This window comes from Ochlerotatus camptorhynchus, unplaced genomic scaffold (assembly GCF_037179485.1).
Source record: "Ochlerotatus camptorhynchus isolate MF236.1 unplaced genomic scaffold, CSIRO-AGI_Acam_v1.1 ptg000077l, whole genome shotgun sequence".
NCBI lineage: Eukaryota > Metazoa > Arthropoda > Insecta > Diptera > Culicidae > Ochlerotatus > Ochlerotatus camptorhynchus.
Genome location: NW_027040567.1, coordinates 8,020,557 through 8,036,924, shown reverse-complemented (window position 1 = coordinate 8,036,924; position 16,368 = coordinate 8,020,557). Strand labels below are relative to the sequence as shown.

The window sequence follows — 16,368 nt, the reverse complement described above, 5'->3', positions numbered from 1 at the left end:
AGCTTATTTATTTAAATATGTCGCAACCCTATCTTATCTGGCAAATGCCATTGGATGGTGGGACTAGAAGTATACTACAGCTGTCAACCCCCCATACATTTAGGCTGCGGTTCATTTGGTGAATTTTTATTTATATTTGACAGATGGAACATTTTCAATTAAAGCTGCTATTCTACCCGAGGGGGACGACTCTATCTACGATGCAGGAAAAATTGTGTTTTGCTGTGGCTAGCTGTGCACACGCTGAGTAAATAGAAAGAAGATTGATGACGAATCTGAAGATTTCCTACAAAAAGATGAAGCGCGATGCAAGTAGATGCGAAAATTGAAAGAAATTTTTTCGAAGATTGATTCACTAGTGTGAGTTTTTTTTGAATATCTAGAATTGAGATTTAGATGTGTCGCCCCCTCAATTCTACCAGACTTATTTCAGACAAACCAGGAATAATTTTGCAAACAATTTCTCGAAAATCGGACAACAACAGAGGGATTTTCGAACATTGTAGTGGGGGGAATACCCCTCACCATCCCTCTCCAACGGGGGAGTTTGGTAATGAGAGATGATCAAACCGATTTGTACCTTCATTCATAAAAGTTGTCCTTGCTCGCTTTCTTCTCTCTATATGAACAATTTCACACTGCCGTATTCTAACGGAACTATCAACTCTATACTTACATCTCCTCGGTCTGATACAATAGCAGGTTTATTTGAAAATTTCCTATCTGTCAAATTTAAGTTAAAATTCACCAGTTTGAACACAGCCACACAGATTGAATCCATCGTTTGTTTGATTTTGACGTTCTGGTTCTATGGGATTTTAGGTATTTCAAGCATAACTATTCAAATCAACGTATCTGATTTTGTAAACAATCACTTCAATCGACGATTTGTAGTAACAGCAAGCTCACTAGCTAGTAGGCGAAAGTTTCCCCTACCTGATGATGGTGTTTGTTTGCGTGGGTGAGTTAGCAGTTAAGACAAATCGTCGATTGAAGAGATTGTTTACAAAAGCAGATGCGTCGATTTGAATAGTTACGCTTGATTTGTGTTGGCCGCTGCCATACTGAGACCGAAGAGGCACGCGAAGCGTGAAATCGAATGTAAGGAATAATATCAATAATAGGAACCCTTTTGTATAGAACGCTAAGCGCGCCTATTCGCTTCCACTATGGCACCGGCCTTAAAGTCCTATGCTGAATCAATGGTAAAATTAACAGGTTGCTTAGATGTTCCATGTTGGTATCAATCAGCGATGACATGTATCCTGATATTTGCACACGATAAAAGTTGGGATGGTTTTAAGGCTGTAAAGCTGTAGTTTTCATGAAAATCAGCTAGACTAGATCATTTTCAAGTATCAAAATTGAATTATGAAGGCTAGTTTGATGCATTTTTCAGAAGTATAACGAGCAGATGAATTGAATTGGTATGGTAAAAGTTATGAGCAATCTCAATTGAACCTTTCCAATTCATGAATTTTGTGATAGCGCACATATTATTAAAACGTTTGTTAAATGCTCATTGTCCTCATTTAATGTTAAGAAAAGGAATCATTGTCCTCCTTAGTCTCCAAACCTCAAATGAAATGTCCTCCTTTTCAAGTTTTTGATTTGGTAGCCCTAACTCTGGGGCTACTTTACTCTTCTGTAATAACAATACGCGGTGAACATAATATTTTCTCTCCCAAATGATGCTATCGGACCATTTACGGTTATACCGATGCTTACAATGGCCTCCCCGGAAAAATTCCGGTACCCCTGGGGATGTGGTCAATCCTCAACAAGAACCAAAACCCGTCATGCGACATATCAAACTTCATGGTTTTTCAAAATTTGACCGGTACTGGCCTAATTGTTAGTACACGGTCACAAGAACCAAAACCCGTCGTGCGACATACCAAACTTCATGATTTTACAAAACTACCGGTAAGGGGCTGTCCATAAACTACGTAAACAGTTTAGGGGGGGGGGTTCTGCTACCCTCGGGGAAGTGTCCAATTCTCGACAAGAACCGAAACCCGTTGTGTGACATATCCAACTGTATTGTTCACATGCGACTCATCAAACTTCATGATTTTACAAAATTCGGCTGGTCCATGATAGTCCACGGTCACACTAGCACTCAAGGGCATGTTGCGATGTCCTTGGAAATGCTCAGGTGCCCTCGGGGAAGTGGTCAATTCTCGACAAGCAAACTTGGCCGGTAATGGCCATACTGACAGTCCACGGTCACAGTAGCTCTCCCAAGAATGTTTCGATCTGGTGTCCGGCCATTTGGCCGAATGCCATTTGGCCGAATGCCATTTGGCCGAATGCCATTTGGCCGAATGTCATTTGGCCGAATGCCATTTGGCCGAATGCCATTTGGCCGAATGCCATTTGGTCGAATGCCATTTGGCCGAACGCCATTTGGCCGAACGCCATTTGGCCGAACGCCATTTGGCCGAACACCATTTGGCCGAACGCCATTTAGACGAATGCCGTTTGGCCTAATGGGTCGTTTGGCCGAATGCCGTTTGTCCGAACATTTGAAAAGAGATTTTCAATTTTTGAACACTACTAGATTCCTAAATGGCAGCCCTAATAACGATCCATAGCCCTAATAGCGATCCATAGCTACACGGGGGACAGCGCTTATCCGACACTCGAATATCTGACAACTCGAACATCTGGATAACTTTCTAGAGATCATCAAAAAAAAGTCATTGTTTACAAAAGCTGTTACGCCCTAATTCCAGCTCTATCTAAATTTTTCCTTCCTTCAAACATGCGCACGGCGAATGAGAACGACTCAAATTTGAGTTTAGTTCACTCATAATCGCCAAAAGTGCAGGAACTCAGCGATGAGTAAAATTTGTCCCATGGTTTTCTGTGGAAAACCTAAAAAATTTGCCGGAAAATGGGGAAATTGACGAAAATTTTATTCAGTCTCGGAGTAGTATCAATAGACTGAGTGAATCCAATCTTTACTTTTCTCAAATTCGGGAATTTTTCCCTGGAAAATCCTGGAAAAACCTGGGAAAACATGAGGCAAATTAACTCATCGCTGAGTTCCCGCACTTTTGGCGATTATGAGTGAACTAAACTCAAATTTGAGTCGTTCTCATTCGCCGTGCGCAGTTCTTTGGAATTTCAATTTTATTATTATTTGTTTGCACAGTAAACGCAGCTTGTTCAAAAAAAAAAAAAACAGATTTTAACAATTTTAAAAGATTTATACTTCCTTCAAACATGAGCAGTTCTTTGGAGTTTTGTTGTTCTAGTTATTTTTGGAACAGTAAATGCAGTTTTTCATAAAATTACGACGAATCAGATTTTTTTTTTAATAGGAGATTTAATCTTCTTTCAAAAATAAGTAGTTCATTGACATTTTAATGTTCTTATTATTGTTTGCATGGTCTAAAGGCATTTAGCCAAACGACCTATCCGGCCTAATTACATTTGGATAAATGACCCGAAACCTTCTGACCTATATAAAACTTGACTTCATTCGAGCTGTTTGCAGAAGTTATGAATGTGAGAGCATAATCGATATTGATACGCTTCATGTTGGAAATTGGCCATTTCCCCGGGTTGAATCTCTATAAGGCCATTACTGGCGATGTGCTGCAAAATGATGAAGTCTTATGTGTCTTGTTGATAATTGGCCGTTTCCCCGAGAGCACAAGATCATTTCCGGGATGGCCAATAGTCAGGTGAAACTATCTGAACGTCAAGCGAAATTCACTGAACTTCAGGCAAGCAAAATTCTCTGAACTTAAAAGGAAATTCACAGTCCAACGAATCTAAAAGATTACCGCCGTCTAAAAGAAAATGCCTATGGTTCACAGAACTTCCCTGAATTTCTCAGAACTTCATCAAAGTTCTTTGAAGTTCACCGAAAAGTTAAAAGAACTTCCAACAAGACTTTAAGTGAATTTCCGATGAGAGATTCAGAGAACTTCTTACGAGGAATTTAAAGATCTTCATACGAGTAATTCTGAAAACATCTGTTAAGAAGTTCAGCGATCTTCCGACGAGAAGCTCAGAAAACATCCGGTGAGAAGTTTAGATATTTTTGCCAGGAGAAGTTCTGAGAAGTTCACAGAACTTCATTTAAGCTCTCTGTAGTTCCAACGAGAAGTTCAGAGAGCATCCGACGAGAAGTTCAAATGTTCAGCAGATTCCAGGGTACGTCCGACGAGAAGTTCAGAGAACTTCTGAGAAGAAGTTTAGAGAACTACCGAGGAGACGTTCATAAAACTTCGGACAAGGAATCCATAGGAGAGGTTCAGAGAAATTCCGATGAGAAGATCAGAGATCTTCCGCGCATAACATATGTGGAACTCGATCATTAGAAATGTACCATATGTGTCGGCACACCTTTGATATACCTTCGGCACAATCTCGTAGGCATTGGATTGTTGTTAACGAAATGGGAGCACTGCTGTACAACTGTTATTGAAGTTATTCACAACACAATTAAATATATCAGAGGAACTCAGACCAGCAGTTCACCTTTAGATCTAAACACGAAATGTAGGTTCTAGAGTGGGCTCAAGAGAAAGAGGCAGTTAATCAGACCCCATTAGTACCGTTAATTTACCAAAATTACGCACAGCCGCTTCTTCCCGCATCTTTCTCAATCCAATTTATCCTTGCGATTTCAAACCAAAACATTCACGGTGTCAGAAATACCGGGTTGCCGGGATGGGTATATCAATTCCACAGGCACGGTGGCCAAATACATAGCGTCATACAAATCATCCTCCTCGGATAGAGCGATCTTCATAGCCACCGGTAGCTCATCCTGTTTATGATACCCTGTGCAGTCTGCGGTATATTAGATAGGCTTTCTTTAAACATTGTTTTATGTTTTATTCGTCTAAGAATACAGATATACCTCAACATAAAGTAACTGTTACTTTGACTTCCAGCGTCGAAGTCTCACAAATAACAGTTAAATTATAGTTAAATAATTCAAATGTCTCATCTTCGATGGTGTTATTACATTGCTTGATGTAATGGTTGTTAGCTAGAAATCAGCGATGGAAGTCAAAAGTGACAGTTACGTTACACCAAGGTACACCTGAATACAATTTCACAACCTAAACCCGATCCTTAACCCCTTCGAACCTTCCCCTTGGCATACAACAGAATCACATTCGACACCTCGAAATTTTTCACCTCGAGGAAATCGATAAACTTTATTTTTTTCAAAATTCCCGCTTATATTCATATAGCCGTCCTTCGTTTGCAGCCGATTGAATAGTTCCATCTCCACCTCACAGTTGTTATCGTTGATATACTGTTCCATAGTCAACGTCACGGATGAAGAACCACATCCAGCTTTCCGGAATCCATCCGACGGAGTATAGCCATAGAGGTAACTCTAAGACCAGAAGGTCCCGAAGAAACGAGCTCAACTTTTTGGTTCAGCTCTGGTACTATCTTCGGTACCAAGCTAATCGATTCACCCCGCGAAACATAGGAAAATCCAATAACCCCTCATTTTATCTGTCAAACTTTCATAGTGAATCAAAACAAACATTGTGTAGTACTAGAATTTCGACTAGAATGGGGTAGGTTAAACGATTTGCTTGGGACCAATAGGCTAGTCAAGTAGTGAGTCAATTTAAAATCGTTAGTTTCGTATTGATTGTTGGTATAGCTAAGGAACCGGCATGCACCAGGGCTACAATCAGTCTTTTTGGAACAGATTTGGTTTGGTTTGTTTATTCTGGTGAAATTTCCGTGCTGCAGCAGTGATTTTAGGTTGCATACATAAAATTATTTTTATCACGCTTCGTTTCCTTTCACAATCACAAATTAACAATCACAAAATTCATTAAATCTTCAGGGTTGTCAAACTTACTTGATTGGCACGCTTCGGCACAGCGAAAACTATCGGCACAGATTGAGGTGTGCAGAGTTGATTCCCCCTTGTGCCTGTTCAAATTCGAAATATGTTTTCTAATTTATGAATGTTTCTCTGATTTTTAAACCTTTACCAATCAGTTCCGTAGTTCAAATTTTACCGAATAGTGGAGGCCTCCATTATTGTTTAGTATGTTGGAAACAAGATGAAATAGTTTGGGCTTTTCTAATAATAACGTTCTCAATAATCGCTTTTTATTCAGGAGCAGAAAATTTCAAACTAACAGAAAATATAAAAATACAATTAATTCAAGATCTGGCGTCAATGGCGTAGATTTTCGCTCTTACACTCCCGATCATAAGTTTGGGGTCACAAAGAAGCAAATGTGTTATGTTCATATCTGATTTTCTCATAATTGGGTTGGCCAAATTTTGAAATGAAATAAGAAGTAGAATACTTATTCTATTCCCAACAGGCCGTTTTTGTGAAACTGTGGAGGATTTTTTTTTTTAGAATATTTAATCCACCTCGCAGTATGGTGATTCACTGTAGTGAGTTTTGGTTAATCTTACTTTAAAAAAAATATGGTAAGCCAAGTGGCACATATCACAAATCTAAACCTGGACGGAGAATAACAAAGATATGATCAAAAAACATTTTCTGGATTTGTTTTAAGGGTAACCCTTAATTTTTGAGCGGTACATGCATCGTGTGACCCCAAAATTTTGATCGATGACTTGAATACGTATTTTCATGATTCAAATATTTTCTAATTTTTGCCACCAAATTTTCTCAACTGGAGTTCGTTGTATATTGAATAAAGGCTCAGTCATGGGGTGGTCACTCTACACACTTATTTTGCGTCAACATTTTTCTCAGTGTGCCTCAAGTGTGCCGCGCTGTGCCGAGAGAGCTAGTGATCGAACTGACTTTGTTTGTGAATGGTTGTATGTTTGGCAACCCGTATTTTGACAGTTCAAATGTTTCGTTTTAGAATGTCAAACCGTACGAGCTACCGAACATTGGTCACGTAAACGTCAGATCAACAGAAACGACATTCGGCCGTTGGAACGTTTGAGATTCCGATTCCTATTCGGATGGGAAGTACCGCGGGGAAGCGATTAACTACGATGGCAACAACGACACACTGTACACTATTTCGAATCAGACACTTACCTGCGGGAGGAAGGTTTACTGCATCTGGGTAAGCCGGGGATCCAGATGCATCGTTCAACAACCTCGAGTATGAGGATAGGCATCAGAATCGTTAACGTTCAACCGCGTGACGGTCATTCCTCGCCGATAGCTTGAAGTAGCCGGACGTAGTTTGTTCGTGTCTCCGTTGCGGGTATTGGTTTCGTAGCCGGTGGAGTTTTTTTCCCACCATAGTGGTTTTTTTATATCGCGCGTTTTACCTACCGTGGACGAAGTTCAGTGCCCAAGGCTACCGCAGTCAGCAGAGGAAGTAGCCACCTTTAGCGACGCTATAGGTGGACTATCATCTCACCGTCATCGTCTCATCACCACTCCAAAGCAGCAAGCAACAACAACAAAGCAGCAAACGGAGTGGCTGCACCAGCTCACACAGCCGGCACCGGCCGGTGTTAAGTATACCTACTATACAATAGTCTTCTCTAGCCCATTGCCGCGCTTTTGTTATAAAATTTTGCGCGTGGCTTTGCCCTCTCCCCTGATAGGGTTGTGAGGGCTATAGTGGTGCAACTTCTTGCAACTAGTGAAAAGTTTTTTTTTTTTTTTATAATTTTGTTTTTGTTTTGCTTGGTTGTTTATACACTGGGCAACAAAATATTAACATCTAGTAGTTAAGTAGTTTAATTGGTGAAGGGTTTTTTTTAGTTTTTTTTTTTCCTTTCCTTTTTAAGCGGTTGTGCACCGCTTTTGAGCAACACTCATGGCGTCTTCGGATACCTACGTTGCGCGAACTAGATACTACCAACCGTCTTCGAAAGGACCATGGGTTGTCTTTTTTCGGCCTAAAAATAAACATTTGAAAACTCTCGACATTTCGAGAGACTTGCTGCGGAAGTATCCGGGAATCTTGGTACATAAGGAGAGATTCAATAAACTGCGTGTAGAAGCACCGACTTATGATGTGGCAAATAAAATTGCTGAACATGAGCTGTTTAGTGTTGAGTACAACATCTACATCCCTTCTCGAGATGTGGAGATAGAAAGTGTGGTCTCCGACGCGAGTCTGAGTGTCGAGGATTTAAAACGAGCATCGGGTTGCTTCAAAAACTCGAAAATCGGTCAGCAGGTACAGATACTGGATGTTAGGCAACTGCATTCAGTATCTTTGCAAGATGGCAAGAAAGTTTATCAGCATTCAGACTCGTTTTGGGTGACTTTCGCTGGTTCAGTTCTCCCGAACTTTGTCAAAGTTGATGGTGCTTTTTTCCGGTGCGGTTGTTTGTACAGAGGGTATATAATTGTACCAACTGCAAAAGGCTGGGACACTCAGCCAGCCATTGCGGCAACAAAACTCGTTGTGGCAAATGTGGTGAAAACCACAAAGAGGATTCTTGCCACAAAGAATCAGTAAAATGCGCTTACTGTGGCGAGAATCCTCACCCCTTGCAGGAGTGCCCGATGTACAAGCAGCACTCCGATAAAGTGCAGCGTTCAATCTCTGGACGCTTCAAGCAGTCATATGCACAAATGGTGAAGGCTGCATCAGCCGTCCAAGATGAAAATCAATTTTCGATTTTGTCAGCTGAAGAATCGGACTCTGACTCATCCGATGAGGGTGACTCTACGGTGGTACACGCACCTTTGAAAACGAACGGATCCTCAAAACGAAAATGCTCCTCCCCGAAAGTGCGCCGTAAGAAAACTAAAGTCACTCCCAGAGGATTGCAAAATTCCCAGGGTAATGGGGATGAAAAAATTAAATCGAAGGCTCCTACTGCTCCACTTCCTGGCTGCAGTAAGGATTTTCCGCCATTACCCAACAAAGAAAAGAAAAACAAAAAAGCTGGTCCTCAAACTTCTCAAAAGAAATCCAAGTCCGAACGCGGTTTGCTAGCTTTTTCGGACATTGTGGAATTCATATTAAATATGTTCAACATACAAGACCCTCTTAGAAGCTTAGTTTCTGCCTTGCTTCCAACATTAGAATCATATCTTAAGCAATTGACTGTTTCATGGCCCCTCCTTGCATCAGTCATATCTTTCGATGGATAATTCGTCGAACGAGGTTGAAGATATGATCACTGTGCTACAGTGGAACTGCCGTAGTCTAGTGCCTAAACTAGACTCGTTCAAATTTTTACTTCACAATTCTGATTGTGATATATTTGCTCTCTGTGAAACATGGCTTTCTTCCGATAAAGAACTCAACTTCCACGATTTTAACATTATACGCCTGGATAGAGACGATTCTTATGGAGGAGTACTTTTAGGGATCAAAAAGTGCTACCCTTTCTACAAAATGTCCCTTCCTGCTCTATCAGGCGTCGAAATCGTCGCTTGCCAAATAAATGTGAAGAACAAAGATCTTTGCATAGCTTCAGTATACGTTCCACCAAGAACCTCCATTAGCCGTAGTCAACTCTGGAATCTAGTTTCGATTCTTCCATCCCCAGTATTAATTCTGGGTGATATGAACTCCCATGGTACTGGGTGGGGCGATCTTTATGACGACAATAGAGCGGCTATTTTTTACGACTTATGTGACGATTTCAATTTGACTATTTTGAACACTGGTGAAGCGACACGTATAGCAAAACCTCCGGCTCGAGAAAGCCGACTGGACCTATCTTTGTGTTCAAGATCGCTATCATTGGATTGTCAGTGGAAGGTTATCAATGATCCCCATGGTAGCGATCATTTGCCAATCATCATTTCAATAAAGTGTGGCCCTCACTCTGCAGAACCATCTCGGGTTCCATTTGATCTTACAAGGAACATCGACTGGCAGAAATATGCAACGGCGGTGACAATCGGTGTCGAATCAATAGATGCGCTTCCACCATTGGAAGAATATCGATTCCTAGCCGATTTGATTTACAAAAGCTCACTGGAAGCACAAAAAAGAAAAGTTCCAAGTGCACCCTTTAAAAGGAGACCAGCCACACCTGGTTGGGACGAAGAATGCACAAAATTGTATGTAGAAAAATCTGATGCTTTCAAAGCTTTTCGTAGACACAAAACCTCCACTTACTTCGAGGAATATTCAAAGCTTGAGACAAAGCTGAAACAATTAATCAAAACAAAAAAACGCGTTATTGGCGCAATTTCGTCGAGGGACTCTCACGAGAAACCTCAATGAACACCTTGTGGAGGGTGGCTCGCAACATGCGTAACCGCTCATCTTTCAATGAGAGTGAAGAATACTCCAACCGATGGATATTCAATTTCGCTAAAAAGGTCTGTCCGGACTCAGTTCCAGCACAAAATATTCTTCGAGAAGCGTCTCCTAGCGGCGGCTCTCTGGATAGACCCCAAGTAACCAAAAGTTCCGCATTCAACGATTAAAATCACTTTCAAGTTCCTTTAAGTTCAAATAAAGTTCCGACCGAACCTTCAAGTTCCATACAGTTCAAATAAAGTTCCGACAGAACTTTCAAGTTCCATAAAGTTCAAATAAAGTTCCGACAGAACTTTCAAGTTCCATAAAGTTCAAATAAAGTTCCGACAGAACTTTCAAGTTCCATAAAGTTCAAATAAAGTTCTGACAGAACTTTCAAGTTCCATAAAGTTCAAATAAAGTTCCGACAGAACTTTCAAGTTCCATAAAGTTCAAATAAAGTTCCGACAGAACTTTCAAGTTCCATAAAGTTCAAATAAAGTTCCGACAGAACTTTCAAGCCACATGAAGCAATCCGCACAAGTCTTTATTAGTAACAAAATTTAATGTACGTAAATATTAAATGATCAGTGGCCCGAATAAATCATAATTCTTAAACATAAACATAACATAAAAAAAATAATTAAAAAGTAATTTCCTGGATTCGAACCCGTGTATTCGGGCATGCGATCTACTAACGCTCACCACTGCGCCACAAATGTGTTGGAGTACCATGCGGGCAAATACCATTTTGAAATTCATCAAGGTGTTGTGTTTCGTATTCAAGTCAGTCACCTGGCACTGAAAACTCCAACAGTAGGCGGGACAACAACTCACTTTAATATAGTTCAGATGACGCAGCGGCTCGTGCTGGGGCTCTCACGCAGAAGGACTGGGTTTAATTCTTAAACAGCTCCAATTCTACTACTAATACTGATAAATCAATACACATTTAATATACCTGCCTTTAGAAATAACTTTCATAAAAGTGCGAACTTAAAAATAGAATTTTGGTGTAGAGGAAAAAAACCTTTTTTAATTTATTTTCTAAAAGTTCCGTTCAAGTTCCGCCAGAAGCTGCTTAGAATGCTCTTCAATTATGATACCGGAACTTTCAAGTTCTTATAACGACTTAAAAATGAGGCTGCTTAGAATTCTAAAGACCATCACCAACTAAGCTGCTTAAGCCACAAATGGCCTTTTATCAGAACTTTTGGTTACTTGGGACCATTCTCAATGCTGGATTTCTCTATGGCTCTTCTTTCATCGAACAACTCCTCACCGGGAAGCGATGTGATTAAATTCAATCTTCTGAAAAATCTCCCAGATATCGCTAAAAGACGCTTGCTAGACTTATTTAATTCCTTACTAGAAAACAACATTATACCGCCTGAATGGAGACAGGTCAAAGTAATAGCCATTCGAAAACCTGGCAAACCAGCGCCTGACCATAACTCATACCGTCCGATTCTCATGCTTTCGTGCATTAGGAAATTGTTGGAGAAAACGATCCTTCGGAGACTCGATCAGTGGGTCGAAACAAATAATTTGCTATCAAATACACAGTTTGGGTTCCGCAAGAGCAAAGGAACAAACGATTGTCTAGCGCTGCTTTCCACAGATATTCAACTGGCCTTTGCGCACAAGGAGCAATTGGCTTCAGTATTCTTGGACATTAAGGGGGCTTTTGATTCAGTTTCCATTGAAATTCTGTCAGACAATCTGCACAGATGTGGACTTTCCGGAATTTTAAATAATTTCTTGTACAATTTGTTGTCAGAAAAGCAAATGAACTTTTCCCTTGGACAACTGACAACTTCCAGAATTAGTTACATGGGCCTGCCCCAAGGCTTATGTCTCAGCCCTCTTCTTTATAATTTTTACGTCAAAGATATCGACAACTGTTTGGCAGAACAATGCACGCTAAGACAACTTGCAGATGACGGTGTGGTTTCCGTAAGAGGTCCACATGCCGTGGACTTGCAAGGACCATTGCAAAGTTCCTTAGATAACTTGTCTTCTTGGGCTATGAATCTAGGGATCGAATTCTCGCCGCAGAAAACTGAACTGGTAGTGTTTACTCGAAAGCGGTACCCAGCCCAAATGCATCTTAATCTTTTGGGCAGAAACATTACTCAATCATTGTCTTTCAAGTACCTTGGGGTCTGGTTTGATTCAAAGTGCACTTGGAATGCCCATATTACGTATTTGAAGCAAAAATGTCAGCAGAGGATCAACTTTCTCCGTTCAATTTGCGGCACATGGTGGGGTGCTCATCCGGGAGACCTCATAACGCTTTATAAAACAACAATTCTCTCTGTTCTAGAGTACGGCTCTTTCTGCTTTCTCTCGGCAAGAAAAAGTCACCTAATAAAATTGGAACGAATTCAATATCGTTGTCTGCGTATTGCTCTAGGCTGTATGCACTCAACGCATAACATGAGTCTCGAGGTTCTGGCAGGAGTAATACCCCTCCAGAACCGTTTCTGGGAGATCTCTCTCAGAATACTAATCAAATGCGGAGTGACGAACACACTTATAATTGCTAATTTTGAAGAAATTCTTGGGCTGAACACACAATCTCGATTTATGAGAATCTACCACCACTACATATCATCAGATATGTGTCTTCCTTGTTATACTCCAGACCGTGTTCACTTCACCAATCGCAGTTCCTCAATTGAATATGATCTGACCATGAAACAAGCAACTCATGCGATTCCCGATCAACTTCGACCTATTATTATTCCGCGTATTTTTACTGAAAAGTACCAACAAGTCAATTGCATGAAAAGATATTTTACAGACGGGTCCCGTCTCAATGGATCCACTGGCTTCGGTGTCTTCAATGAAAACTCTAGCGCCTTCCGCAAACTTCAGGAACCTTGTTCCGTTTTTGTTGCTGAGCTGGCAGCAATCAACTTCACATTGGGGATGATTTCCAACATGCCCGCAGACCATTACTTCATCTTCACGGATAGTCTCAGTTCGATTGAGGCTATTCGGTCGATGAAACAAGGTAGGCACTCATCTTATTTCCTTTCAAAGGTAAGGGAGCAGATGTGTGTGCTGGTCGAAAGATCATATATGATTACCTTTGTATGGGTCCCCTCACATTGCTCAATCCCAGGCAATGAGAAGGCGGACTCTCTCGCAAAGGTGGGCGCGCAGGAAGGACAGGCAAATTTCACACGATGAATTTTACCATTTAGTGCGTCAGAGTACCTTTTCGAGTTGGCAAACCGATTGGGACACTGGAAATCTTGGAAAGTGGTTACATTCAATTATTCCTAATGTTTCTTCGAGAGCGTGGTTTAAAGGCTTGGGCTTAAGTCGTGACTTCATTCGCGTGATGAGTAGACTTATGTCCAACCACTACTCGCTAGATGCTCATCTCAATAGAATAAACCTCGTGGACAGCAACATCTGTCGGTGTGGAAACGGTTACGATGACATCGAACACGCAGTTTGGCAATGTACGGATAATGACGCCGCCAGAGAGCGACTTTTGAATACCCTCGAGGCCCAAGGAAGACAACCCTATGTTCCTATCAGAGACGTGTTGGCAACCCGTGATCTCTGCTATATGCAGTCCGTTTATGTTTTTCTTCAAATGTCTAGTATAAGAATTTAATTCCTTTTGTCTTTTGTCTCTCTTTATTAGTTTTTGTTTGTCTTGTCCCCCCGTCTCGATGAGTCTCATCGTCGCCCACTGGTCACCCACCATAGCCGGTCGAACTCCGGACGAAGCTAGAACAGCACTACCGTTCATACTGGCGACAACGCTCTGATGAGACAACGAAACCCTACCCCAAGCTCCTCCCCTGATCCTATCCTTCGAAAATGTACCCTTCTAACCTCGAGTAAGCCGCGAGTAATCGGCCCAACTCCTACTAGACATAGAATTAAGTGAATTTTGTTACACACAGTGAACAATGAATTATCGGCTCCGTAAAGCTAACGCGATTGAGCCTTCCAAATAAACGAACTAGATAAAAAAAAAAAAACCACGTGACGGTGGACAATTCGCTTGGGCAGGCCATCAAGAATACTGCTGTAACACAGCACTCGGATCGGCCCAGTTTGATGAATGCGATGAAGATTTGATCCACGGAGAGTAAAGCAAATATTACACTTTGGCTATATGTTTTAGTATTACTTCTGCGTGAAGTCAACGATTTACATAGCTGAAGATGCTAATTTCAAATAACAGACTGTAGTGGTAATTTTTATACGATAGATGGAGTAGATGAAAACATAGAGTTGATAGTTCCGTTAGAGTACGGCAGTGTGAAAATTGCATATAGATATTAAAATAGCGAGCTAGGACAACTTTTAAGGAAGGTACAAATCGGTTTGGTAACGAGAGATGAAAAAACCGATTTGTACCTCCCTTAAAAGTTGTCCTAGCTCGCTATAATAATATCTATATGCAATTTTCACACTGCTATACTCTAACGGAACTATCAACTCTATGCTTTCATCTACTCCATCTATCGTATAAAAATTACCACTACAGTCTGTTATTTGAAATTAGAATCTTCAACATTACACGCTGGTGAGGCACATCGGGAAGGACACGTACGGGAATGTGAAGCTGAGCTACTGGAACTCGGATAGGTTGCTGATGATATCAAAGCTCATACTGAAGGAGAAGCTCGTGCCGCAGTTTGTGATTAAGACCGATGAGAAGCGGAAAATTCCGATGGAAGTGTACCTGTTGACGCGCGTAAAGCATCCGAACATTGTCAACATAATTGACAACAAATTCTTCCAGGTTGTGATCGAAATCCACGACTCCGGGATGGATCTGTTCAAGTTTATCGATCGAACACCCGTGATGACGGAGAAGCTGGGTTGTTGGATCTTTCGACAGATTTCAAATGCGGTTGCTTTTCTAAACATTTTGCACCGGGACATCAAAGACGAGAAAGTTATCATCGATCACGATTTCCATATCAAGCTGATTGACTTCGGATCGCCATCGTTCGTACAGGAAGGGCATTTTTTCTACCTTCTATGGCACGACCGAGTACTGCAGTCCGGAAGTGTTGGCATGCAACCGCTACTCAGACCCGGAACTGGAAATGTGGGTTCTCGGTGTGATACTGTACGTGTTGATGTTCTTCGAGAACCCATTCTTGGGCGTTGAGAAAATCCTACAATCAGGAACTACTGGAGACGGAATGGATGACGCAGGAAATCAATTCGTCACAGTTAAATTTTGCCAATATCCCCTGTGAACCGTACGAAACCAATCCGTAGAAGTGCTACGTAGATGCGAATATCTGCTGCAGCCAGACGGGACTGTCCACGTCACCCTTCGATGGTGAAGATGACGATGAGCATGTTCACATGGATGATTCGTTCACGCATCCTGCCGAGATGCTGGACGATGATATTTGTCATCTGTCGCAAGATGATGAGATTGGTCTAGATGACGATATAGATAAAACGATCTGAAGGGACACTTCAGCACAATCCGTCCAGTAGCAGCAGTTGGGTTATTGACGCCGCCATTCCATACAATTCGCCGAGCACAAGTAACCGCCAGATGCGCTGCTCTGGTTGCAGACCGTGGCAGTTAGGATGAGTTGGAGGTTTCGGCGAAATTATGTTTTGCGGATACCAAAAATTGTTTGAGTCAACAATCAAATGTTGACACATCCGCACTACACAGGCGCAGAATTAGTGCAGTGATGCCAGTTACTTTAGAAATCATAAAAATTATGTACCATGGGTGCCAATGAGGGTGCCATGATGTGCCCTACTGTGTTTTTGGCACACTGTGCTGGGTGACCAACCCCTTGGGTTTAGTCCAAGGGGTAATCAAATCTGCACATCGTGGCACACTGATCGGTGGGTCATGACACACGATGACAAGTATGACACAAAGTATAATATAAAATGACATCACTGTTTTGTGTTGACATTTTGCCAATTGTTGTCAAGGTTTACTTCTTCAATCACTTCAAAGCAAGGGGCAAAGGTATTTTTTGTCAGTGCCATTTTCCAGCGAAATTGTCCCCAATCATAATAAGAGATTGCATAATTAACGAGACTCTCTATGTCCTTATGCCTTCAGGGGGATGAACCTCTACAGAAAGTCCACACGGCTTTTGAGAGATATCTATGCATAGTTTCAGGGAAGTCCAAATGAACTAGTCAGAGTCACCACGCCCCGCAGAATTCAGTATTAACT

General features: G+C 41.4%; 1 protein-coding gene across 1 annotated transcript in view; it reads left to right on the top strand.

Annotated features, from left to right (window-relative positions):
* The window catches only part of LOC135697676 (PAS domain-containing serine/threonine-protein kinase-like), a 42,313-nt gene extending 26,684 nt beyond the window's left edge, over positions 1-15,629 (top strand). The window contains exons 2-3 of the mRNA XM_065217448.1: positions 14,704-15,255; positions 15,432-15,629. Coding sequence (XP_065073520.1) covers positions 14,704-15,255; positions 15,432-15,629 — 750 coding nt within the window. The remainder of the gene's footprint in view (positions 1-14,703; positions 15,256-15,431) is intronic.
* Positions 15,630-16,368: the final 739 nt, after the last annotated feature.